The sequence below is a fragment of the Chiloscyllium plagiosum genome, unplaced genomic scaffold (assembly GCF_037043375.1).
Source record: "Chiloscyllium plagiosum isolate Xiang-an unplaced genomic scaffold, Cpla_swu_hap1 HiC_scaffold_23, whole genome shotgun sequence".
NCBI lineage: Eukaryota > Metazoa > Chordata > Chondrichthyes > Orectolobiformes > Hemiscylliidae > Chiloscyllium > Chiloscyllium plagiosum.
The window spans coordinates 34,781,112-34,807,739 of record NW_028270161.1 but is presented as its reverse complement, the minus strand read 5'-3'; the positions used below and the strand labels follow the sequence as shown (position 1 = coordinate 34,807,739).

Genomic DNA, 26,628 nt, shown 5'->3' with positions numbered 1-26,628 from the left:
GATTGTAAACAAATCATACTATTATATGCAGAACTATTTAGTCATAGCATCATAGAAACGTACATCACGGAAGCAGACCCTTTGATCCAACTTGTCTAAGCCAACCAGATAGGAGAAAGTGAGGTCTGCAGATGCTGGAGATCAAAGTTGAAACTTTATTGCTGGAACAGCACAGCAGGTCAGGCAGCATCCAGGGAACAGGAGATTCGACGTTTCGGGCACAGGAAGGGCCCGAATCTCCTGTTCCCTGGATGCTGCCTGACCTGTTGTGCTGTTCCAGCAATAAAGTTTCAACTAAGCCAACCAGATACCCTAAATTAATCTAGTCGCATTTGCCAGCACTTGGCCCATATCCTTCTAAACCCTTCCTATACATGTACCGATCCAGATGCCTTTTAAATGTTGTAATTGTACCAGCTTCTCCCACTTCCTCTGGCAGCTCATTCCATTAAGTACCATCCTTTGCAATGAAGAAGTTGACCTTTAGGTCCCTTTTAAATCTCTCCGCTCTCAGCCTAATCCTATGCCCTCTAATTCTGGACTCCCTGAACCCAGGGAAAAGATCTTGTCCATTTACTCTATCCATGCCCCTAATGACTTTATTAAACCTCTATAAAGGTCACCCCTCTGCCTCTGACAATCTAGGGAAAAGAGTCCAAGCCTATTCAGCCTCTCCCTAGCTCAAATTCTGGTAATATCCTTGTAAATCTTTTATAAACCTTTTCAAGCTTCACAACATTGTTCCTATCGGAGGCAGACCAGAAATGCATACAATATTCCAAAAGTAGCCTAACCACAGCCAATGAATAACTATCATGAAGTTATGCTGTGTAGTAAATGCTGACATTTAGAAAGACAAATTAAAATTCCATTCCTTTACCTATCAGCTTCTAATTTCTACCCATTCAATAGATGGAAAAATATGGACTGGTAAACATAGAAGCAGGTTTCTTATCCCATTGTTTAAATGTAAAACTAAGGAAGATATGAGGCGGATCTTAAAATAAAGAGGGGAAACTGGACACTAGAAATTAAGTAAAAACAGAAGGATATGAACAAATTAGATGACATCATGTTTTCTAACTTGACAAAAGTTAAACAGCAAACTCTTGTCAATTTTGTTTTATTTCATAAGCATCCACTCAGCACAGCAAATTCAAAGCACTCAAAGCAGACAGATTCTTGAATAAATGAAAACCAGCAGCACATTGTCTGTAAGTCTTGATAAAGAATGTTAGAAAAGCTGGGTACTTTTCATCCTTTTCTCATACTCTCGTGACGTGTATATTTTTTCTAATATAACTAATTTTGTCTCAGTTTTAATATAAAGTAGAGGTAGTTGAGATAAGTTAAATCCAATCCCACTAAAACCAGAAATATTAAACATTATCCTGTGAGTGTTTCTGTACTGTGATATATATATTGGGTTCATTTCCATTAGGTAATGAGTATGTGCAAAACTTCCAACATTTCCTGGCTTAAGATCTTCCCTCTTATCATACCTGTGTATCAAAAGGGGGGAAAAATGAAAGTGATGAATCTTTTCATACTAAAACACATTTAAGCCACATTTCTTGAATTTCCTTAATGCTGAAAAACACAAATTTACAATTTTTCAGTTGTGGACAACTTTATAAAAGTGGCTGTCACAGAACTCTTACATAATCTCAAATATAACAGATTCTGTTAATCAGAGGTACTTTGATATGTAAATATCATACCGTTTACAACTTACATTCTGAATCACAAAACTCTAGTGCATGTGGTAAATAGGCAGTTATGGATCATCCAGATGTACAGTCACTCAATTTTCCCTTTCTATTATCTTCAAAATTGGATGGAATGAACATCAGGTGGCCATTCCACAACGAACATTTTATTGGAAACGGATACAAGTGGATAAATCCCCAGGACCTGATCAGGTGTACCCTAATAGATTAGATTAGATTCCTTACAGTGTGGAAACAGGTCCTTCGCCCCAACCAGTCCACACCAGCCCTCCGAAGAGTATCCCACCCAGAACCATTTCCCTCCTAACACTAACACTAGTGGGCAATTTAGCATGGTCAATTTACCTGATCTACACATCTTTGGATTGTGGGAGGAAACCAGAGCACCCGGAGGAAACCCACGCAGACACGGGGAGAATGTGCAAACTCCACACAGTCACCCGAGGCTGGAATCGAACCTGGGACCCTGGTGCTGTGAGGCAGAATTGCTAACCACTGACCCACCGTGCCGCCCTACGTGGAAAACTTGGGAAACGATTGCGGGCCCCTTGCTGAGATATTTGTATCAACAATAGTCACAGGGGAGGTGCTGGAAAACTGGAGGTTGGCTAATGTGGTGCCACTATTTAAGAAAGTTGGTAAGGAAAAGCCAGGGAACTAAAGTCCGGTGAGTCTGATATTGGTGGTGGACAAGTTGTTGCAGGGAATCCTGAGAGATAGGATTTACACATTTTGGAAAGGCAAGGACTGATTGGAGATAATCAGCATTGCTTTGTGCATGGGAAATCATGCCTCACAAACTTGATTGAGCTTTTTGAAGAGGGCAGAGTGGTGGACATGATTTATATGGCTTCAGTAAGGTGTTTGACAAGGTTCCCCATGACAGACTGGTTAGCAAGATTAGATCTCATGGAATACAATGAGAACTAGCCATTTGGATACAAAACTGGCTCGAAGGTAGAAGACAGAGGGTGATGGTGGAGGGTTGCTTTTCAGACTAGAGACCTGTGACCAATGGTATGCCACAAACATCAGTGTTGGGTTCACTATTTTTCGTCGTTTACATAAATAATTTGGATGTGAACATAGCAGGCATAGTTAGTAAGTTTGCAGTTGACACCAAAATTGGAAGTGTGGTGGACAGCAAAGAAGGCTACTTCAGAGTACAATGGGATTTTGATCAGATGGGCTAATGGGCTGAGGAATGGAGTTGGAGTTTAATTTTGATGTTAAAAATCACACAACACCAGGGTATAGTCCAACAGATTTAATTGGAAGCATTACTCCTTCATCAGGTGGTTGTGGAGTATAAGGTTAGAAGATACAGAATTTATAGCAAAAGTTTACAGTGTGATGTAACTGGAATTATATATTGAAAAAGACCTCGATTGTTTGTTAAGTCTCTCATCTGTTAGAATGACCATGTTGGTTTCAGTTCTTTCATATGGAAATCACAAAACGTTTTTAAAAGTTACATTCTCAAGTGAACTTTAACAATTGGTGTCATGTTGGCCCAGACAATGTACTGAAGGTGTGAGCTTCCCTGTGTGAGACTGTCTGGGCCACAATGGTCAGACTGATTCTAATCTTAAATATGGATTTACAGAATCTTACATAGATTCATTTCGATAAATGCCAGGTGCTGCATTTAGGAAAAGCGAATCGCAGCAGGACTTACACACTTAGTGGTAAGGTCCTAGGGAATGTTGCTGAAGTGCAGGTTCGTAATTCTTTGAAAATAGATAGATAGAAAAGTGAAGGTGGCGTTTCGTATGCTTTCCCTTATTGATCATAGCATTGAGTATAGGAGTTGGGAGATCATGTAGTGGCTGTACAGGACATTGGTTTGGCCACTTTTGGGATATTGCGTGCAATTCTGGTCTCCTTCCTATCAGAAAGATGTTGTGAAACTTGAAAGGGTTCAGAAAAGATTTACAAGGATGTTACCAGGGTTGGAGGGTTTGAGGTAAAGGGAGAGGCTGAATAGGCTAGGGCTGTTTTTCCCTGGAGTATCGAAGGCTGAGGGGTGACCTTATAAAGGTTTATAAAATCATGAGGGGAAAGGATAGGATAAATGGACAAAGTATTTTCCCTGGGGTGGGGGAGTCCAGAACTAGGGGGCATAGGTTGAGGGTGAGATGGGAAAGATATAAAAGAGACCTAAGGGGCAAAGTTTTCATGCAGAGGGTGGTAAAAGGCATCTTGATGGGTATATGAAAAGTAAGGGTTTACAGGGATATGAGCAAATAGGACTAGATTAGGTTAGGATACCTGGTTGGCATTGATGAGTTGGACCAAAGGGTCTGTTTCTGTGCTGTACATCTCCATGACTTCCAAAAGGTGAAAAGTAGCTCATAGAATGTTCAAGCAGAAATGGAGCCTACTTTACCTCCTTCACTTATGCCAGATCACAGTCCCATTATTCACATATTTCCTTTCAAAATTAATCTATTATCCTTAAAAAGTTTTGAATTCTGCTTCTACTACGTTATTAAAAAGGAAGAATTATTTAACCTTTTCCTTTATTCTGGGTGAAAGAAATGCAATTTCCCACTTCATGCAATTACTTAGCTCTGATTTTAAGGATGTCAGTTTGTTTTTATTCATCCTGCAGGTGAAAATTATTCTTTTGTACCCTTTCTTCTATTTCCTCAAATTTAGAATCTCGGGGAGATATAATCTAGGAATAGGAAATAATAAAAACCAAGTTTTCTTACATCCTCTCTTCATAATTTAATTCTTTCATATCTAGTATCATTCTGGTAATTTGGTGCTGTACTACTGTTCAGACAGTAACTCTTGTCTGAAAAGTGGTACCTAATAATATTCTGACCAAGTTTAGAGTAATAGTGATGTACAGCATAGAAACAAACCCTTTGGTCCAACTTGTCCATGCCAACCAAATATCCTATTCTAATCTAGTCCCATTTGCCAGCACTTGGCCCATATCACTCTGAGCCCTTCCTATTCATACACTCATCCAGATAACTTCTAAATGCTATAACTGGACCAGCTTTCACCACTTCCTCTGGAAGCTCATTCCAGACACGCATCACCCTCTGTGTGAAAACCCTATGTCCTCTAGTTCTGGACTACCCCCCCCCCCCCCCCCCCACAAGGAAAAGACCTTGACTATTTATACTATTCATGCCCCTCATGATTTTATAAACCTCTATAAGGTCACCCCTCAGCCTCCGACACTCTAGGGCAAACCACCCCGCCATTCAGTCTCTCCCTACAGCTTAAGTCCTCCAACCCTGCCAACATCCTTGTAAATCTTTTCTGAACCCTTTCAAGTTTCATGTCATCCTTCAGATAGGAAAGAGACAAGAATTGCAAGCAATATTTCAAAAAAGTGGCCAAACCATTGTCCTGTACAGCCATGAAATTACCTCCCAATTCCTATACTCAATATTCTGACCAATAAAGGAAAACATTACAAATGCTGCCTTCATTATCATATCTACCTGCGACTCTACTTTCAAGAAACAATGAACCTGCACTCCAAGGTCTCTTTGTTCAGCAACATTCCCCAGGACCTTACCATTAAGTGTGTAAGTCCTGCTCTGATTTGCTTTTCCAAAATGCAGCACCTCGCATTTATGAAAATGTAAACTCCATCTGCCACTCCTCAGCCTATTGGCCCATCTGATCAAGGTCCCATTGTACTCTGAGGTAACCTGCTTCGCTGTCCAATTTTGGTGTCATCTGCAAACTTACTAACTATACCTCCTAAGTTCACATCCAAATCTTTTATATAAATGAAGAAAAGTAGTGGACCCAGCACCGATACTTATGGCACTACACTGGTCACAGGCCTCCAGTCTGAAAAGCAACCCTCCACACCACCCTCTGTCTTCTACCTTCAAGCCAGCTTTCTGTCCAAATGGCTAGATTTCCATGCATTCCATGAGATCGAACCTTGCTAACCAGTCTTGTTGAATACCTTACTGAAGTCCAAAAAAGTCTACAAATTTTTTGTTGGGTACGTCCAGACAAGGGGAGATATCCTTGCAACTCTAGCTTGACCAGAGTGGTATAGGAATGTAACTTCTTTATACAGTTGTGGAAATCTATAACTATGTCCTAAAAAGCTGTGGCAACATTAATGAAAATCTCAAAAGAGACTGATTTTTTTAATATCATAGGAATTAAAGATTATGGAATCCATATGAAAGTAAGATTTAAATCAGCTGTGATTGAACTAAATTGTGAAACAGGTTTGAGGGTCTGAAACTCCCACTTTTATTCCTATATAAGCTCTCTGATTAAAGCATTTCCAGCAGAACACAAAAAATTACATAAACTGATGCCAGCTGCCATGCACAATTTGAAACTTAAATTTTCTATTGAAAAGTATTGTTTTATTTGCAGTACTCAAATGTTTACGGTATAGGAATTAGTGTTACATATTTTTCCAATCATTGATAATTGTTAATAATACTTCATTAAAGATAAAGAAAACTGACAAAACAGAATTCAGAAAGAAATGGAATGAAATGCAGAGGAACCAAACAACTAAAGAATGGAGGGGACAATAAATGTAACTTGAATGAGATTCTTCGAAGCAAGAAAAAGTCTCTTTTCAGTAGAATTTACAGTTAATATGAAAAACATTGAATATTCATTAGGGACTAACTTACCACCAATTTGGATTAAGTTCAAGGAATCGGGTAACACCAGTTTGTGCAGAAGCAACATCGATGTGCACTGAAACATCTAGAAGAAACAATGTAGTTGACAGTGAAACTAAGAAAATCGTCTAACATATTCATCTGAAAGTTATTTCATAACTCTTATTAAGCATTGTGAAGCTTGATGACTTTTCTTTTGGAAACTTGGATTCTAATCCTGACAGAATCAGGTATGCTTTGATTTGTGTTCCTATATCATGTGTGTTAAGAAAAGAAGGACTTAGTTTCATTTTTGAGTTCTGTGTGGTGGTGGAGTGGCTGCAGTTAAATTATGGAATAATATTTGAAAAATGGATACCGGTGTCTGTCCAGGCATCTGTAGTTTTAGAGACCATGAATATAACTGCATGTAAAATTCATAACTAAAGTTGTCAGCATGGTTTGAATGAACTTTGAATTATGAAACTTCAACTATTCAAAAAGTAAAGTTAATAATTACACCATCATAGATCATGAAATGGTAGCTGCAATTAGTATTGATCAAATAAGACTTCTTACATACATTCAACTGAAGATATTTCCTTGGAGCCTTGCAAATTTTCAATCTGCAATTCATACAGTTGATACTTTACTGAGATTATAAATTACTTACCATAACAAGCACCTGATATATTTCTTACTCTCTCACCCAAAGAAAAGAAGGAAAATTACATCTAACTACTCTGGATTCTGGCCAGCCTCAGAATGATGGTGTCATAAGACAACAACAAATCAATTGTCAGTAAACTCCCCATGAAACCTTTGGAATCCAAAGGAAATTAGCTTGAATATTAGCTCATGTATGCATGCAAACAAAAGAGTAGCAACCACTAATGCTAAACAATAAATAAGAAAACGTAAATAAAATATAAGGTTTTAACTAAATAAACAAAAACATCTACTAAATATCATATACAAAATTAAACTAAAGCTAAAATTAATTTCTGCAACTGAATGTAATGACAAATCCCCAGTGATATAATGGCCAATTCCAGAAAATTATTGCTTTTAAATTCTTTAGATTCTACTCAGTGTTTCACTCTCGTGAGCAAAATTAGAATCTGATCAGCCATTACAATAAACATTGAGGTGTTTTCTAGCAGATACGCAAATTTGTGCAACTCCATTCAGTGATTCAGCTTTCCAATAAAAGCAAATTATTAGTTTTATTATATCTGCATCGTATTTGTATCTTGATTGATTTAATTGAGGATATGGTACATGTTGTTGCTCATCCTCCAGCACAAATCAAATGATTTTACAGATTTTACAGATTACATTACAGTGTGGAAACAGGCCCTTCGGCCCAACAAGTCCACACCGACCGCCGAAGCGCAACCCACCCATACCCCTACATTTTTACCCCTATACCTAACACTACGGGCAATTTAGCATGGCCAATTCACCTAACCTGCACATCTTTTAGACTGTGGGAGGAAACCGGAGCACCCGGAGGAAACCCACGCAGACACGGGGAGAATGTGCAAACTCCACACAGTCAGTCGCCTGAGGCGGGAACTGAACCCAGGTCTCTGGCGCTGTGAGGCAGCAGTGCTAACCACTGTGCCACCGTGCCGCCCTGTGCCATACGATATGGAGTATGCATGTACAAGTCACCTAGAACTTTGCTGACTCTGCCATGCTCTAATTCTTGTCAGTAGCAAGCATGGAAATAGACCCGAAAAAGTAGGAGCAGAAATTAGGTCATTCGGCCCATTATGTCTGCTCTGCCATTCAGTCATGGCTAACAGGTTTATCAACCCCATTCTCCCCAATTTTCCCCATAACCCTTGATCCCCTTATACTCAAGATCTTATCTATCTCAGTCCTAAATGTACCCAATGATATGACCTCCACAGCCTACTGTGGCAATGAATTCCATAGATTTACCACTCTCTGGCTGAAGAAGTTTCTCCTTATCTCTATTCTAAAAGGTCTTTGGGTCCTAGTATCTTCTACCAATGGAAACATTTACTCTGTTCAGGCCATTCAATATTCTGCATGTTTCAATTAGAACCCCCCCCCCCCCCATCCTTCTAAACACCATTGAGTATAATCCCAGAACCCTCAAACATTCCTCACATGTAAAGCTTTTCATTCCTGGAACCATTCTCACAAACTTCCTCTGAACATGTTCCAGGGCCAGTACAGCCTTCCTGAGATATGGGGCCCAAAACTGTGCACAAGTCTCCAAATGTGGTCTGACCAGACCCTTTTAGAGCCATAGAAGTACATCCCTGCTTTTATATTTGAGTTCTCTCAAAGTAAGTGCCACCATTGCATCTGCCTTGCTAACTACTGACTCTATCTGCAAGTTTACCTTGAGAGAATCCTGGACTAGAACTCCCAAGTCTCTTTGCATTTCAGACTTCCGAATTTTTCTCCCTATTTAGAAAATAGTCCATGCCTCTATTCTTCCGACCAAAATGCATGACCTCACACTTTCCCATGTTGTACTCCATCTGTCAGTTCTTTGCCCACTCTCCTAAACTGTCCAAATCCATCTGCAGAGTCTCCACCTCCTGAATGCTACATGTTCATCTACCTATCTTTGTATCATCTGCAAACTTAGCCAGAGATACTTTTTGAAGAGGTAATTACAGACTTTTGTTACAGCAATTTGACTGGCAAGGAGTTCAAAAGTTCTGTGCTAGCTAATTTTTACTGTTGTGCCATAAAATTAGCCCGATTACTGTCACATGTAATATTGTTGCAAAATTAACTTGATGTAACTAAAATAAAAGCATTTCAATAAAAATGCAATTTGTTGTCCATTCTTCATTTACCTCCTCATTCTCCCTCCCTTTCCTATTTTTATTTTAAAAGAAGCACTTAATTTTAGTTTTAATTCATATACTATTGTAACATTTCCACCAAATTCTTTCTTTCTTTCACAATGCTTAAATATTCCTAAGTTTGTAGTTCTGAGTCAATGTTTTGAAGGCAAGACCTGAATTGTACAATTTCACCTTTGGCAGATTGAATCATGTAGCATTCAAAGTTCAGGTGTATGACCAAATAAATGTGACAGGCATGTAAAGAACATAATCTACATTTGTGGGAATTAAAACTGTAATATTAACCTTACCACAGTCAAACTTGCATCCATAAGACATAGAAGTGGAAGTAAGGCCATTCGGCCCATCGAGTCCACTCCGCCATTCGATGGCTGATGGGCATTTCAACTCCACTTACCCGCATTCTCCCTGTAACCCTTAATTCTTGTGACATCAAGAATTTATCAATCTCTGCCTTGAAGACATTTAGCGTCCCAGCCTCCACTGCACTCTGCGGCAATGAATTCCACAGGCCCACCACTCTCTGGCTGAAGAAATGTCTCTGCATTTCTGTTCTGAATTTACCCCCTCTACTTCTAAGGCTGTGTCCACGGGTTCTAGTCTCCTCGCCTAACGGAAACAATTTCCTAGCGTCCACCCTCTCCAAGTTTATCTTGTAAGTTTCTATTAGATCTCCCCTTAATCTTCTAAACTCCAATGAATACAATCCCAGGATCCTCAGCCGTTCCTCATATGTTAGACCTACCATTCCAGGGATCATCCATGTGAATCGCTGCTGGACACGCCCCAGTGCCAGTATGTTCTTCCTGAGGTGTGGGGACCAAAACTGGACACAGTACTCCAAATGGGGCCTAACCAGAGCTTTATAAAGTCTCAGTAGCACAACGGTGCTTTTATATTCCAACCCTCTTGAGATAAATGACAACATTGCATTCGCTTTCTTAATCACGGACTCAACCTGCATGTTTACCTTTAGAGAATCCTCAACTCGCACTCCCAGATCCCTTTGTACTTTGGCTTTACAAATTTTCTCACCGTTTAGAAAGTAGTCCATGCTTGTATTCTTTTTTCCAAAGTGCAAGACCTCGCATTTGCTCACATTGAATTCCATCAGCCATTTCCTGGACCACTCTTCCAAACTGTCCAGATCCTTCTGCAGCCTCCCCACTTCCTCAGTGCTACCTGCCTGTCCACCTAACTTTGCATCATCGGCAAACTTCGCTAGAATGTCCCCAGTCCCTTCATCCCGATCATTAATATATAACGTGAACAGCTGCGGTCCCAACACTGAACCCTGTGGGACACCGCTTGTCACTGGCTGCCATTCCGAAAAAGAACCTTTTATCCCAACTCTCTGCCTTCTGTCAGACAGCCAATCCTCAATCCATACCAGTAGCTCACCTCAAACACCATGGGCCCTCACCTTGCTCAGCAGCCTCCCATGTGGCACCTTAGCAAAGGCCTTTTGGAAGTCTAGATAGACCACATCCACTGGGTTTCCCTGGTCTAACCTACTTGTCACCTCTCCAAAGAATTCCAACAGGTTTGTCAGGCACGACCTCCCCTTACTAAATCCATGTTGACTTGTTCTAGTCCGACCCTGCTCTTCCAAGAATTTAGAAACCTCATCCTTAATGATGGATTCTAGAATTTTACCAACAACCGAGATTAGGCTAATTGGCCTATAATTTTCCATCTTTTGTCTTGATCCTTTCTTGAACAAGGGGGTTACAACAGCGATCTTCCAATCATCCAGGACTTTCCTTGAATCCAGATACTTTTGAAAGATCTCAACCAACGCCTCCGCTATTTCCTCAGCCACCTCCCTCAGAACTCTAGGATGTAGCCCATTGGGGCCAGGAGATTTATCAATTTTAAGACCTTCTAGCTTTTCTAGCACTTTCTCTTTTGTAATGGCAACCATACTCAACTCAGACCCCTGACTCCCTTTAATTGTTGGGATATTACTCATGTCTTCCACTGTGAAGACTGACGCAAAGTACTTATTAAGTTCTCCTACTATTTCCTTATCTCCCATCACTAGGCTTCCAGCATCAGTTTGAAGTGGCCCAATGTCTACTTTAGCCTGTCATTTGTTTCTTATGTATTGAAAGAAACCTTTACTATTATTTCTAATATTACTGGCTAGCCTACCTTCATAGTTGATCCTCTCCTTCCTTATTTCTTTCTTTGTTATCCTCTGTTTGTTTTTGTAGCCTTCCCAATCTTCTGATTTCCCAGTGCTCTTGGCCACTTTATAGGATCTCTCTTTTTCTTTAATATTTTTCCTGACTTCCTTTGTCAGCCATGGCTGTCTAATCCCTCCCCGGATAATCTTTCTTTTCTTGGGGATGAACCTCTGTACAGTGTCCTCAATTATACCCACAAACTCCTGCCATTTTTGCTCTACTGTCTTCCCCGCTAGACTCTGCATCCAGTTCCTCTTTCATGCCCTCACAATTACCTTTATTTAACTGTAACACCATTACATCCAATTTTGTCTTCTCTCTTTCAAACTGCAGACTGAACTCTACCATATTATGATCGCTGCTTCCTAAGTGTTCCCTTACTTTAAGATTTTTTATAAAGTCTGGTTCATTACATAGCACTAGGTCCAGAATAGCCTGCTCCCTCGTGGGCTCCATGATAAGCTGTTCCAAAAAGCCATCCTGTAAGCATTCCATGAATTCCCTTTCTTTGGATCCACTGGCAACATTATTTACCCAGTCCACCTGCATATTGAAGTCTCCCATGATCATCATGACCTTGCCTTTCTGACATGCCTTCTCTATTTCCCGGTACATGTTGTGCCCCTGGTCCTGGCCAATGTACATAACTCCTATTATGGTTTTTTTTGCCTTTGTGGTTCCTCAATTCCACCCACACAGACTCCACATCATCCGACGCCATATCATTCAGTGCCATAGATTTAATTTTGTTCTTAACTAACAAGACAACTCCGCCCCCTCTGCCCACCTCCCTGTCTTTTCGATAAGTTGAAAATCCTTGGATGTTTAACTGCCAGTCCTGACCCCCCTGTAACCACGTCTCTGTGATGCCTACCACATCATAATCATTCACAATGATCTGTGCCATTAGTTCGTCTGCTTTGTTACGAATGCTACGAGCATTCAGGTAAAGTGCCTTAATGCTAACTTTCTTATCATTAGAGATATTGGAAGTCATAAGATGTCCTAAGTTATCCTTCCTTTTTGCTGCATTCCCAGTCTGCCTCAAGTTTAAATCCGCCTGCACATATGCTATCCTGCTGCTTATCTTTCCATTTAACTCCATACTCCATCGCTTTCACTTTCCCTTCCCCCAACTCAGAAGTTTAAAGTCCTACTGACCACCCTATTTATCCTCTTCGCTAGAACATTGGTACCTGATCGGTTCAGGTGGAGACCGTCCCAACGGTAGAGATCCCCCCGGTTCCAAAACTGATGCCAATGCCCCATGAAATGGAATCCCTCTTTCCCACATCATGGCATTCCTACATCTGGTTTTGCAAAGGTTTCCAATGTCATACATTTCCCCAAAGGAAGACACCACAAATGCTGAATGGTCACCGTATCCTAATCAAAAATCATTTCCTGCAGAATTATTTTTTATATAACTGTGATATTCAATATCCTTCAGTGTCCACCAATCATGTAAATGATGTAATGAATTGAAGCTTACCACATGTTCATATGCCATGGTCACCTGGGGATGTACTGAAAATCTAAACATATATATGCAGTTGTAAAGATAATTTCCAGTCACTTTACATTTCTTGAATCTACTTACAAGGGGTATCCTTACATCATGATTTGTTATAATAGCAGAATAACAGACCTGTTGTTGCAGGCACAGCCTTGTGTAGTTTTTGCATGGCAACTCCACCTGGGTAGTTGTGGTGGGATACATATAGTAACATCCCAGTGTAGCAAGTATTTCCAAGTAGATGTGCAATCACAACAACAGATCCTAACTTATATAGTAAGGATTTGTAGTAATTGATCATTCTGTGCAACAAAAAAAAACATAATTAGTAGTGTGCTTGTACCATTCATTACATTTAGGCACATAAGCACAGGCCCTTAAGTCTGTTCCAATCTTCAATTAGATTAGGATCAAACTGTATCTCAAAACATCAACTACCCACCTTTGTTCCATACCCTTCGATAATTTGATTTCGAGGATTTCAATCCAGTTCAGTCTTGAAAAGTTCTAAAATGCACAGATATTTGGGACAGCACATGCCAACTTTCTTCTATCTTGTGTGTAAGCGTAATTCTGACTTCACCCTCAAAGGCCTAACTCTAATTTTAAGTTTATGCTATTTTGTTTTGCATTTCCCTAACAGCACCAATTATTCCTTCGTATCTATCTTATCAAATTTGTTCATTTTGAACGCCATGATAGGATCACCTGTCAACTTTCTAAAATTAAGGGGATAAAAGCCAAATTTATTGATCTGCACTTATGATTTAACTTTTTAAGGTCTGGTATAATTCTATTTAATCTGCAACATATACCATCCAAGACTACTTTGTATTTCTTAAGATTTGGCGATCAAAATTGAAAATTTATCCTCGAAAAAACAACACCAATGCTCTGCAAAGTTGAAGTATCTTGGCATCACTGATTACCCAGTACAAGGGAAAGGTCCACATTACATTTTTTGATTAATTTTGTACTTGCGCACTGGCTTTTACTGATTCATATGCATGGTCATTTGCTTCCCCACAACCCTGACTCTGTAATCATTCATAAAATACTCTATTCTGTCTTTTTTTCTCAAATCCAAATCTTTTATTTCCCCACGTCAAAGTCGTATCTTCTACAATTTTGCTCACACACTTAGTCTCGCATTTTGCAACTTTCTTTGCCCATCCATGCAAACATGATCTTTTGATTTAGTGTCATGTGTCATTTACAATTATCCTTTCCTGACACAGAACACCACCTGTTAGAAATGTAAATTGGGAATCCTCTAGAAATAGATGTACAACTTTCTATAGTTTCATCCAAGCTGTTATACATGGGGTGAAAAGCTGAAGCCAGACTGCACATCCTAGGGCTAACAGTGATCATCATCACCAGAGAATTAAATGCTGTATCCCATACTTTCCATCCCAGAAACTATCCTTGTCACAATGTACTTCAAAATCTATGTTTTTGCATTAATACTCTAGGTATTAATGGTATACTTCCAGTTTTTCACATGCATAATGCAAGCAATTATTCTGCTACGAGTAGGTTTTTAATAATCAATTAGGTTCAGAAAATTTATGTCTCATTCCTTTCTATAATCTAAAAAAAAATCAGCACTCTGTCAAACTGAAAGTAATGTTATACAAGAATGTAAATAATACAACACCAATCTGACTCAGAATAAGATACATATTCCCAAGTGAGATCCTTACAATTCTTTTTTTGTACATCTCACAATCCATTCCAATTGGATTACATGGACACATATCTGCTTCTTTGACAGGGAGAATATACTTGGAGGGGTAATATTAAGGGGGAAATAATGATAAGAATGAATTTGCACACTTAATCAGTACTACAGATCCATTTACCTTTAAGCCCATGTTGAAACATGCTATAACAATTCTAATAAAAAGATACTAGTACAACAAGACCAATTTTATTGTAGAATAAATCTTCAACCTCATCTATAAAACGATTTGAGTTACACAAAAAATTGATCTTTTAAGTTTAATGCCATTTAATACTTACATGTGCGAACATCCTATTGCTGCAATTACATTCAAAACAGGAAAAGTGTAGATTATGAAGCGCAACTCCTTGTGAGGTAGGAATGAATATAAGAAGATGAAACCAACTGTGGGGAACAGAAACCTCCAACTCCTCTGGTCCCTAGCGCCAAGAGGCAGAAACAATATACTGCAACCAAGAGCACGGGGCAGCACTGAGTAAAAATACCAGAAAAATGGTGATGTCTGAATAGATGCTCAGTTAAGGAAATGCCAAAAGATTGGAATTTGTTAAGTCAATAAATTAAAAAAATTACTCTACCAGCATGTGGCATTGCAGGCAAATCAATCAATTGGACAAAAAGTAGTAAGGGAATGTCAAATTCAGAATTAAAATTGAATCCTTAAATTTCTTCGAGAGTTGGTTTCAATACTCCCAGGTCAGAGACATTATGGATTTGATACTGTAAAAAATCTCCCTCATCTCTGTTTTTAAAATATTTTCTTCCATTAATAAGTAGAATTATTTCATGGATGTATCTAGCCAGATCTTTGTAACTCCAGTCTGAACTGGATTTAAATCAAATTCCTAGACACAAAATAACTATATACTTTCATATTTCCTAATCAACCTATGCAAAGACACAAGTGCATATTTTTGCAGCGTGAACCCAGACTTCCTAGTTCAAAGGTAGGAACACTACCATTTTATCACAGTGCTTTTTTATTCCTTCCATCTGGAAGTGTTATGACAGACAATTTAACAGCATTTTTCGCACCAACAAATCACCCATGGTACTTTTCATGTATCAACTATCAAGGAGTGTGCACTTTTTAACTATCCTTACAGAGGCTCAAACCCTGAGAAATCTATCGATATATCAGCTTTTTAAGTTTGATTTAACCGATACTTCGAAGTTCCTTTCTATGGATTGTAATGTCTTCATCAACGGATTCTTACAAAATTGACAGCTTAGACTTTCACAACTTCAAAAAAAAAACCTTTAAATTACAAACCAAATACTCCTGGTTTGAAAATGTCACTATTACACCAAGGTAACTGTGCTTTCCCTGATTTGTTCTATACTAATTTCTAAGAGAGAAACTATATTTGCTTTTAACACTAATCTTCCCCCTCTATTCCAACCAGCCCACGGACTATGAGCTGAACTGATCATATGAACTAGTTCCACCTGCATCACAATTAAAATGAAAGTTTTAAATGAAAAGATCAATCTCAAAGCAATTCAGAATGGATGTTTGTTGAATAGTTTACACTTCTCTGAATATCATAGAACCCAACAATTAGTACACTGATAAAGATTTTGGGATAAAATATATAATAATGTGTTCCTGGCACAATACCTCATTTGTTAGAAACATATGTCAGGAATCCTCCATTTATAGCTCAAACGTTTTTGTATACTGACTTTATTGAATGATAAATCACAAACTCTAAAATGTTCAATTCCTAAAATTTGTTTTCAGTAGTTGACACTACGTCAGGTGCATGCAATTAGAAAATTTCCAGGTTATAAAAGAACATTAAAATGTCAGAAACTTCATAAACATCTCGTCAGAATATGGGTAAAATTCCTGCCCTCATTACTTTTAATGAAGTGCTTGTATAGGTGGTAGGAAAGTAATATTGACCTCATAGCTTTCTATTTACTAATGAACATTAAAATTTGAAGCATGGGCCTGATAATAGTTTTCTTTTATACCTAATGCTGGCAATAAGGAGAAAATGAACATCTACAAGTAATAATTAAGATGGTATTCACACAAGCTCTGACTGGTATTGCCACACTGCTGTGATATTGAGTTATCCATCTCGTTTTATTCTTATCTTGTCTTTTCAGCAGTCTGAAATAACTGAAAGGTAAGAATAAATTATATTGATATTGGTATGGAGTTACCTGGAAGCCAGGTTAGTTAATTGTATAGTATTTGAGTATTTCTAGGATTTAGTTAGTAAGCATTAACTGGAGATTCGGTTATGCTCCAAAATATAACAGCAAATTGAAGCTGTGGGGTTTGGAAGTGTGTTGTTAATATGTACCTCTAAACAAAAGCTTCTAAAGTTAAGGTGCCAATCCCATCTTTCAATACCTGGCATTCTGGTATAGAACAATAAGCAAAGCTTAATTTGTGAACAGTAATCAATCATCCAGAACTGAATTATAATCTGCTAATTTCAAGGTCACTTCATTCTAGATTTATTCAATTAACTGAACTTTCTGTTCAACAGCTACCATAATGGGATTTGAACTCATATCTCCAGGTCATTAGCCCAACAGCATAACCACTATGCTTCCAGGTTTACTTTTGGAATCACTCATTCATTCTGATTTTTTCCTTTGCTAGAATATTGTCATTATGGTGTTATCTATGCACTTTGTTCTGCCCACTGTGTGATGAGTCCCACATTAACAGATAAATAATTGTAAAGTTTGTTTAGTATTGTCACAGTAATCACTGATTACGTAGAAGTATGTCAATCAGCATATCCCAATATGTTCTCAGTGAAATCAAATCACAATTAAAACAAATATCTTTTCTTTTCAGAATGTTTGAGTTCCTCTATAAATGATTTGAAGAACCATGTAAAGGATAATCCCCAGTTGGAGCTCTTATTCAAGACTGTATTGTACCAAAGTACCTCTCCCTCAGGCCATAGGAGGCGTCTCCAAAATATAGAATCCACACACACAGTCAGACCTGTAATCAACACACTGGATGTCACTGGATATGTTTATTTGGTTGTATATATGTATTTAAATTTAAGTCGTTGTCAAGAAACAAACAGGAAGTTACTTACCCAACCACACCAAACCAGCTGGTACTGCATGACACAGACTTTTGAAAATAGAAATACGGTGATTCACTATTGATAGCAGCAACATGAAGCCCAGGAATATGCAAAGCTCAGATCGGAACACAATGATGGATAAGGCTGAAAACCAAATAAAGGTGCCATAGTTCTGTTGCATCCAGGCAGTGAAGGCCAAGATGACTGCAACACAGATAAAATATTCAGTTTTCAACCTGATATGTCCCATAAAGGTAATACGGCAAAAAAAAGTTTCATTTTTATTTCAAAAACTTTCCCCAGACATAAAATATTTGCATATGAATATTTGAGGTAAGTTTCCAATTTGATTTTTGTCCAACAGTTCCATTCTTACATATTCTGCCTATCTTCAGCAGTCAGTCTTGGTTCATTTGTATCACCCTCTTCACCTGTGGGTTCATATCCCACTTTCGCATTAGAAGAGTCAATCTAGGCTGACATTCTGGTGCAGGTTCTGTGATGTTGGAGGTTCTGAATTTCAAACGAAACATTAAAACTAAGGCTCTTATGAACATGAATGAGTCCATGACTCCATTTAAATATGTTCTCCCAGTTACTACACTTCAAACTTATTTATCTATGAAGTGCTTTGCAAAGTTCTGAGGTTATGAAAGATGCCGAAAGTTATTCCTTTTCTGACAAAGTATTGAACTTCAATCCATTAAACATGTTTATTTTTAATTAAACATCTAACTCCATGTAATACTGTATTGTGGGTGTAGACCAAAGATGGAATCTGCTCTGGCATAAGCATTCAATATCACTGCCGGGTCCCTCACCCTTACACTTCTGCTAAGCCTTTAGTAGAAGTATTTGAATCACATGATACAAAACATTTCAATTTCATGCATTCAACTGTTTTGGTATGTTTAATTTCATCACTAAATTGTTTCATTATTTAGTAAGATTTTTAATAAATGTTATAAAAGTTCTGTCAAAAACAGTTATATACATGCACATTTCAGAATCATTTTTCTCATAGACTTTACAAACCTTATTAGTAAACTGTAGAAACTTTAAAATTTACTGCAGTGGCAAACCAGTTTACTAATACCTTATATCCATAGAAGGAATTTCAGAGCTGCACTCACCAAAAGGAAATGCAATTGTATTTGGGAGAGTTCTTGAACAATAGAAGAGGAGATGAAACTGGGTTGCTGAGATCCAACAGTAAAGAGAAGCTACTGTTGAGCCAAACTGTTTTCTAACTTCTTTCTGAAGCTTCCAGAGCGCAAAAATCACACAGAGACCCAGGCATCCTCGAACTGTTGAAAAGAAAACTATGGAAGCTGAACAAGACCCAATCACATTTTCTTTCATTAGTAGGTCTTCCATCTCTGGAAGAATAGAAAGTGATAAGAATAAACTAACAGGAGTATTTATTGCATAGTCCAGTTACAGATTGATGAGTGCTTCTAGTTGGTAAACAATCTGAAATCACAACAACTGTGCATCTTCAATTCTCTGGTACTCAATGGCTTCTAGATATAGCTGTTAATAGATGGGTGATCATCATCCATGACTTACTGCAGCACGGTATGGAACACATCTGCCATTATTAGATTCCACTTGTGTTTTTAATTTAAGATTTTACATGCACTAAGTTGTTGAAAATACAAGTTGATAATGTCACATCAAGGAAAACAGTGCATCTGGACTTGAATGAGCAAGCAACTGTTTATTTCTTTCAGCAATCAGATTGAAAGATTGTGAATTTAACAGCAAAAGGCTGAATCAGGAGTGTAAATTAGCATGGGTGAATTCAATGTCAAATCAGGTACAGAAAAAGAAAAACAAAAGAGGGGTTTGATTAAGAGTGAAAGAATAAAACCGAAAAGTAACAAATAAGCTGATATGATATTTGTAAAAATTTCTAACAAAAATTAAAGTTTGAACAGTTCAGATCTCATACATGTAACAGTCAAAGACGTTGACCAGTAATAATGTAATTCAGAAAGAAAGAAACACTCGCAGTCATCCAGCACCTTTCAGAAGGATCATGTGGTTCAAGTTCCACCTGCCCCAAGATGTGTTATATTTTTGAATAGATTTATTTAAAAATAACTACAGCATCATGACCGCTGTCACTCTATAACCAAAAAGGTAACTTTTGAAGAAATGCCCAAAATACGTGAGAGTGGTTGGTAGAGACACTCTCGAAAGTCCCCACATTTACTGGGAAAATTCACTCACACGATCAACCAATGAGAAAGTCACCCCATAATGAAAAGGATTAAAATTGTGAGAAACTGTTCTACCAGTCATAGATTGATTTTTCTCCTGTGCTAAACCTCGGAGGGAAACGGTCTGTAACTGGAGGAGCAGTGGGCAGTTAGGGAAGTCACTAATATTAATCACTATTAATAATATTCAATAATATCATTACTGTTAAGACATCGAGGGGTCACCAGCCTAGGATCTAGAGTAGAGCCATCTTTGGCCAGTGTGTGGTGTCAACGGTTGGAAGAGAGGAGGATCTGAAGGTCCAAGAGCTGCAGCTGGGAGTTGGCAGGGTGAGGTGACACCTTTTGCTGGCGCTGCCTTTTATTGGATCAAAGGATTCTGCTTGCTGATCCCAGTTGGAATGTCAGCCTGAGGCAGACGGACAGAAGTGGGAGGAGGAGGAGGATGTTACAGGAGGTTTTGAGGAGATTGAAAGAGACTTCTAAGTCAGAGGTGATGGGTGGGGTAGGAAAGGAAACTGCAAGAGGGATCTTGGGTGAAGAAAGAAGCTTCAAAAGATATCATGGGGGGAAAGTTGTGGTTAGGAGAGCAGGAGTTTTGGAGGGAGCACAGAAGGAGTCTGCATGAGGTGAGAGTGGAGAGAAGGAAGCCACAAGATATAGGAGGAGATAGAAGATGACGGCAGGAAGGATGGAAGAAGAAATGTTGGGTAGGTATGGAGATTGCAAGGGTGGTGGGAGAAACAGACAAGAGAAAGCCTGCACAGAAGAGGTAACAGCTCAACATCAGAATACTTAGCTACAATACAAGAACATTTCAAAACATGAGACATTGAACTCCCTGCAAATTAATGTGAAAGATTTAGTTTAGGGCTGTGTAACTTCAGGAGACTTCAGGAAATATACTTGGGGAAATAAAGTAGCGGAGCTGACTGCAATGGACACTGAGACTGAGATCCAAGATGACATAAATATGGTTGAACCTGCCTGGTTAAAATGTTCCAATTTCGTACATGTGTGATCAAACTGCAATAGCTATGACCTCCTTCATCTGCGGAAGGCGTATTTAAACTTTGTGTGTAGAAGTGTGTTGGTTGTATAATGAAAGAACGGCGGATGTTGGAGATCTGAAACAAAAACAAACAGAAATTGCTGGAGAGACTCAGCAGAAAGCAGAGTTACTGTTTTGAGTGCAATGAGTCACCAGACTCAAAATGTTAACTCTGTTTTCTTCCCACAGATGCTGCCAGATCTGCTGAGTCCCCCCAGCAATTTCAGTTCTGGTGTGGTAGTTATGACGAAAAAAAATATTTGTTAGTTATGCCTGTTATTTTGTAACCATTTAAATACTGTGATATCTCGGAAAACAGGAAGTGAGAATGTAAAAATAGTCCTTAACAATGAAAAATTACTTTGACTCCTGTACTGAAGTGTTGTAATGTTGGAAACATAACAGTCAATTTATGCACAATAAGCTACCACAGACAGCAATATGACCAAGGCATTCTGCAGAGCCAACAAACTATATATACGGATGACATGGTGACTCAGTGGTTAGCACTGCTGCCTCATAGCATCAGGGACCTGGGTTCGATTCCAGTCTCGGACAATTGTCTTTACAGAGTTTACACATTCGCTCCAAGTCTGCGTGGATTTCTTCTGGATTCTCCAGTTTCCTCCCATAGTCCAAGATGTGCAGGTTAGGTGGACTGGCCATGGGAAATGCAAGGATAGGGTAGGGAGGTGAATCTGCTTGGTCAGTACTGACTTGATGGGCCAAATAGCCTGCTTCCACATTGTAGGGATTCTTTATTGCATACATGAATCTCTTTTAAACTGAAGTGCTAGAGGTCACAGAATCATAGAATCCCTACAGGGCAGAAACAGGCCCTTTGGCACAACAAGTCCACACTGACCCTCCAAGGAGTATCCTACCCAAACCCATTCCCCATTATTCTACACTTACACGACTAATGCGCCTAACATTCATGAACACTACGAGCAATTTTGCATGGCCAATACACCTAAGCTGCACATGTTTAAATTATGGGAGGAAACCGGAGCACCCGGAGGAAACCCACACAGACATGGAGAGAACGTGCAATCTCTATTCAGATAGTCGCCCAAGGCTGGAATTGAAACTAGGACACTGGCATTGTGAGGAGGCAGTGCTAGCCACTGAGCCACATTTCTGCCTTAAATAGGTCTAAAACTAAAACAGGTTGTGCTTAAAAAAAACTCAGTATGTCTGACAGTGCCTGTGGAGACAGAGTTTTGGGTTTAATAAAAAAAATGGAAGAGCAGGAGGTACTCAAGAAAATTATAATCAGGGAAATTGTAGAGTCCAAATTTTGGAGCAGCTGGCTGAAAATTCCACAGGTCATAATGGATTTCATCCCAAAGTCTTAAAAGAAATGACCAGTGTGAAAATTGATGCATTGGCTTTAATTTTCCAAAATTCCCTAGATTTGGAAAAGATTCATGAGATTGGAAAATAGCAAATGTAACTCCTTCACTTAACAAGGGAGACAGGAAGTAGGACCGACAGGCCATTTAGCTTAATCACTGTCATATGTATTATGTTATAAGTTATAATGAGAAAACATTATAGCAGAGCACTTAGAAGAATTCAAAGTAATTGAGCAGAGGTACATGGTTTAATGAAAAGGAAATCATGCTTAACCAACTTACTGGTATTCTTTGAAGTTACTTGTGCTGTAATATAAAGAGAACTTGTGGATGTACTGTACTTGGATTTCCAGACGACATTTGATAAGGTGCACATCAAAAAGATCATAAAATAACATAAGAGCTTATGGTGTGGGGTAACATTTTCATAAGGATAAGAGATTAGCAAGCTAACAGGAAATACAGAAAGGCAAGAATATCTCATTTTTAGATTACCAAGAATGGTGTGCCACAAGAATCAGTGCTGGGCCCTCAATTTTTACAATTATAAAAAAGACTTGTATCAAAGGAATGGTTGTAAAATTTGCTGATAACACAACAGGTGCAGGAGTGTCAATGTTTTGAGCATAAGTCCTTCATCAGGAATAAAGGGCTTATGCCCGAAACTTCTACTCTCTACTTGTCAGATGCTGCCTGACCTCCTGTGCTTTTCCAGTGCCAGACTTTTCGACTTTGATCCCCAGCATCTGCAGCCTTCACTTTCTCCATGTATCCACTGGAGTTTAGCAGAATAAGTGGTGACAACTGAAGCAGATAAGATCCTGAGCATCTGCATAGGATATATTTGGACAAGATGTTTCCTCTTGTAGGAGATTCCAGAAGTAGGGGTCACCATTTACAAATGAGGGACAGTGTATTTAAGGGAAAGATAAAGAGAGACCTTTTCTCACAGAGGATTGCAAGTACTTGTAACTGTTCCCTCAAAAGTGGTGGAAGCAGACACTGAATATTTTTAAGGCAGAGGGAGATTAGATTTGTGATAAACAAGTGGATGTAGGGATATCAGGGTAGACAGGGAATATGAAGTAATCAGATCAGTCATGATCTTATTGAATGGCAGAGCAGCATTGAGTGGCCTATTTGTACTCTGTGGTTGTCTGTTCATATATTCTTCAGCAGTCCGAGACAGTACTTTCTGTTTTTATTAACATCAAAATAAAGAGTTTTTTGGGTCAAACTCAGAATCAGGCTATGAAAGGCTTGCTATAAGCTGAATCAATAGTAACTACGGATCATAGAGATGTACAGCACGGAAATAGACCCTTCGGTCCAGCTCGTCCATGCAGACTACATATCCCAACTCAATCTAGTCCCACCTGCCAGCACCCGGCCCATATCCCTCCAAATCCTTCCTATTCGTATACCCATCCAAATGCCTCTTAAATGTTGCAATTGTACAAGCCTCTGGCAGTCCATTCCACACACGCATCACCCTCTGCATGAAAAGGTTGCCCCTAAGTCTCTTTTATATCTTTCCCCTCTCACTCTAAACCAATGCCCTCCAGTTCTGGATTCCCCCACCCCAGGGAAAAGACCTTCTATACCTACCCTATCCATGCCTCTCATTATTTTATAAATCTCTATAAAGGTCGCCCCTCAGCCTCCAACGGTCCAGGGAAAACAGCCCCACCCTATTCAATCTCTCCCTATAACTCAAATCCTCCAACCCTGGCAACATCCTTGTAAATCTTTTCTGAACCCTTGCAAGTTTCACAACAACCTTCCAATAGAAAGGAGACCAGAATTGCATGTGATATTCCAAAAGTGGCCTAACCAATGTCCTATACAGCCACAACATGACCTCCAAATTCCTGTACTCAAGACTCTGACCAATAAAGGAAAGCATCCTATCTACCTGCAAGGAGCTATGAACCTGCACTCTAAGGTCTCTTTGTTCAACAGCACTCCTTAGGACCTTACCACTTTTATAAGTCCTACTAAGATTTGCTTTCCCAAAATGCAGCACTTCGCATTTATCCTGTTGTAATCGGAGGTAACCTTCTTCGCTGTCTACTACACCTCCAACTTTGATGTCATCTGCAAACTTACTAACTATACCTCGTCTGTTCATATCCAAATCATTTATATAAATGATGAAAAGTAGTGGACTCTGCACCGATCTCTGTGGTGCTCCACTGGTCATAGGCCTGCAGTCTGTAAAACATCCCTCCACCACCGCCACCTGTCTTCTACCTTTGAGCCAGTTCTGTATCCAAATGGCTAGTTTTTCCTGTATTCCATAAGATCTAACCTTACTAACCAGTCTCCCATGGGGAACCTTTCCAAATGCCTTAGTGAAGTACAATTTATATTTAGAAATAGAAGATCATATTGTCAAGATATTCATTAATTGTAATGATTCACAGATTTAAATATTAAATTGGAATATTTACTGAGAGTATTTTCATTGAGATGGTTGCAGAGAAATTTTAGGTATTGTTTAAAATAACACTATGTATAGTACACATAGTCTCAGTCAAATTTGAGTGAGGTTATTTACATAAGCAAATCTCACATGATATATACAGGAACTAAAACTGGGTATAATATCTTCAAAGGAATAGAGTTAGGATGTTATATTGCCGTTGTACAGGACATTGATGAGGCCACTTTTGGAAAATCGTCTACAGTTCTACTTGCCACACAGAGGGTGGTTCTTATGTGGAGTGAACTGCTGGAGGAAAATGGTGGATGCAAGTATAGTTACAACATTTAAAAGACTTTTGGACAGGTATATGAATAGAAAAATATTGAAAGATATGGGTCAAATGCAGGCAAATGGGACTAATTTCATTTGGGAAACTTGGATGGCACGGGTGAATTGGATCGAAGGCTGTTTCCCTGTTGTATGACTCTAAATACATATATATTCTCGGTCGTTACAAAAGCAAAGGCTATGTAAAAGGTTCTACTAAATCTCTTGACGTTTAATGCAAAACGTCCAAATTGGAGCATGTTGAAGAACGTGTTTTAATCAATCCCAAGATTTTTCTCAATTTCGAAACCAATTGCAAAAACTGACTGCAGTGAAATTTAACTTAAAAATAGGTTAGACATACCTACAAGTTGCGAGTAAAACTTGGACACATGGAGAGCTGACAGAATGGCAGCAGCTGGCGCAGACAGCAATGAAAGGAACAGTGGTCCCACAAAGGTCCTTGGAACAACACCAGGGAACTCATGATGATCGTACTACAAACAAAAAAAGAAGCGCCTCAGTAAGAAACGGAAATGGAAAGCAGCGTGGAGAAGTTAGTGTGCAATCTTTAAGCTCCCAGGAGTCAGTACCTTGTCCAGTTGCAAACCATGGTATAACAGGTCGTGCGCCGCTTGCAGGTTGAAACTTTCTTCCACTTTAGTGAAGGGACAGATTAGCAAATGGAGGGAAGCGAGCAGAACAAGGAGCAGTAGCAGCAATCCTTCCCTGTGCACATCCCGGCTTCTCTCAGCCATGTTGCTTCCAAGCAGAGTTGGAATGCGATGAGGCAGAACCCTCGCTATCTGCAAACGGCAGTCAAAGAGATCAAGCAGCAATGCAAGTCCAAATTGAGCTCCAGTCCCACGAACACAGTATAATCAAATGACTATTCAGTCGCAATGGCTGCCCGAAACCGCCAACAGTCAGCAGATATTTCATTGCATCTGGTCTGTGTTAATTATCGCAGAGCCATTCAGTGCCGGGCTATCCCACGTTTCTACCTGAGGAGGAAATGCGGTTCAAGCAAAAAGCTGTACAAGAAAATAAGGGAAAATGAATTAAATATCCTCCTCAGATAGATGATCCTCCTTCCCCCTGAATGACGGAAACAACATCCAGTTCAAAGGAGACCTACACAGGATGTAACAGCCCACAATCTACATTGGCTCAGATTGAGCCCGACATTTTGTTGGTGATCTACGTTAAATTCGGGCCTTTTTCAATCCACCTACGGTCATTTTGCTGCATTATCAGTCTTAAGACGATCTGATTCTTATTGTACTGATAGTATTTTGTTGCGTCGGTCTGCCCTTCCACACACATTTGCTTGTTTGCATTGACGGATACATTTTTGCTTTGCAAACATGCAGATCTGTTGTTATGGGTACCCTTCAAATTTTGTATAATTTTCCTTCGATCTTCATTTATGCACTGAGTATCCATCTGCCAGTACTGACGCACAAATCTGTGCTCATGCTGAAATCTGTCGTGCCTGTTGTTTATTTGCGTTCGCTC

The 26,628-nt window shown here is 39.1% G+C and overlaps 2 protein-coding genes across 2 annotated transcripts in view; both read right to left on the bottom strand.

Moving 5' to 3' along the window:
- Positions 1-13,056, bottom strand: part of brd1a (bromodomain containing 1a) — a 49,812-nt gene extending 36,756 nt beyond the window's left edge. The window contains exons 1-2 of the mRNA XM_043713718.2: positions 13,039-13,056; positions 6,374-6,449 (exon numbers count right to left, since the gene is read on the bottom strand). The gene's annotated coding sequence lies outside the window, so the exon portion shown is untranslated. The remainder of the gene's footprint in view (positions 1-6,373; positions 6,450-13,038) is intronic.
- On the bottom strand, positions 1,071-26,591 carry alg12 (ALG12 alpha-1,6-mannosyltransferase). Its single transcript, XM_043713721.2, is given in 10 exon segments — positions 1,071-1,279; positions 1,281-1,502; positions 6,374-6,449; positions 13,039-13,208; positions 14,932-15,155; positions 17,527-17,630; positions 17,731-17,925; positions 18,855-19,028; positions 25,475-25,607; positions 25,704-26,591. Coding segments are annotated over 10 exon segments (1,488 nt in total). The 5' UTR covers positions 25,869-26,591; the 3' UTR covers positions 1,071-1,254.
- Between the last annotated feature and the right edge of the window lie 37 nt (positions 26,592-26,628).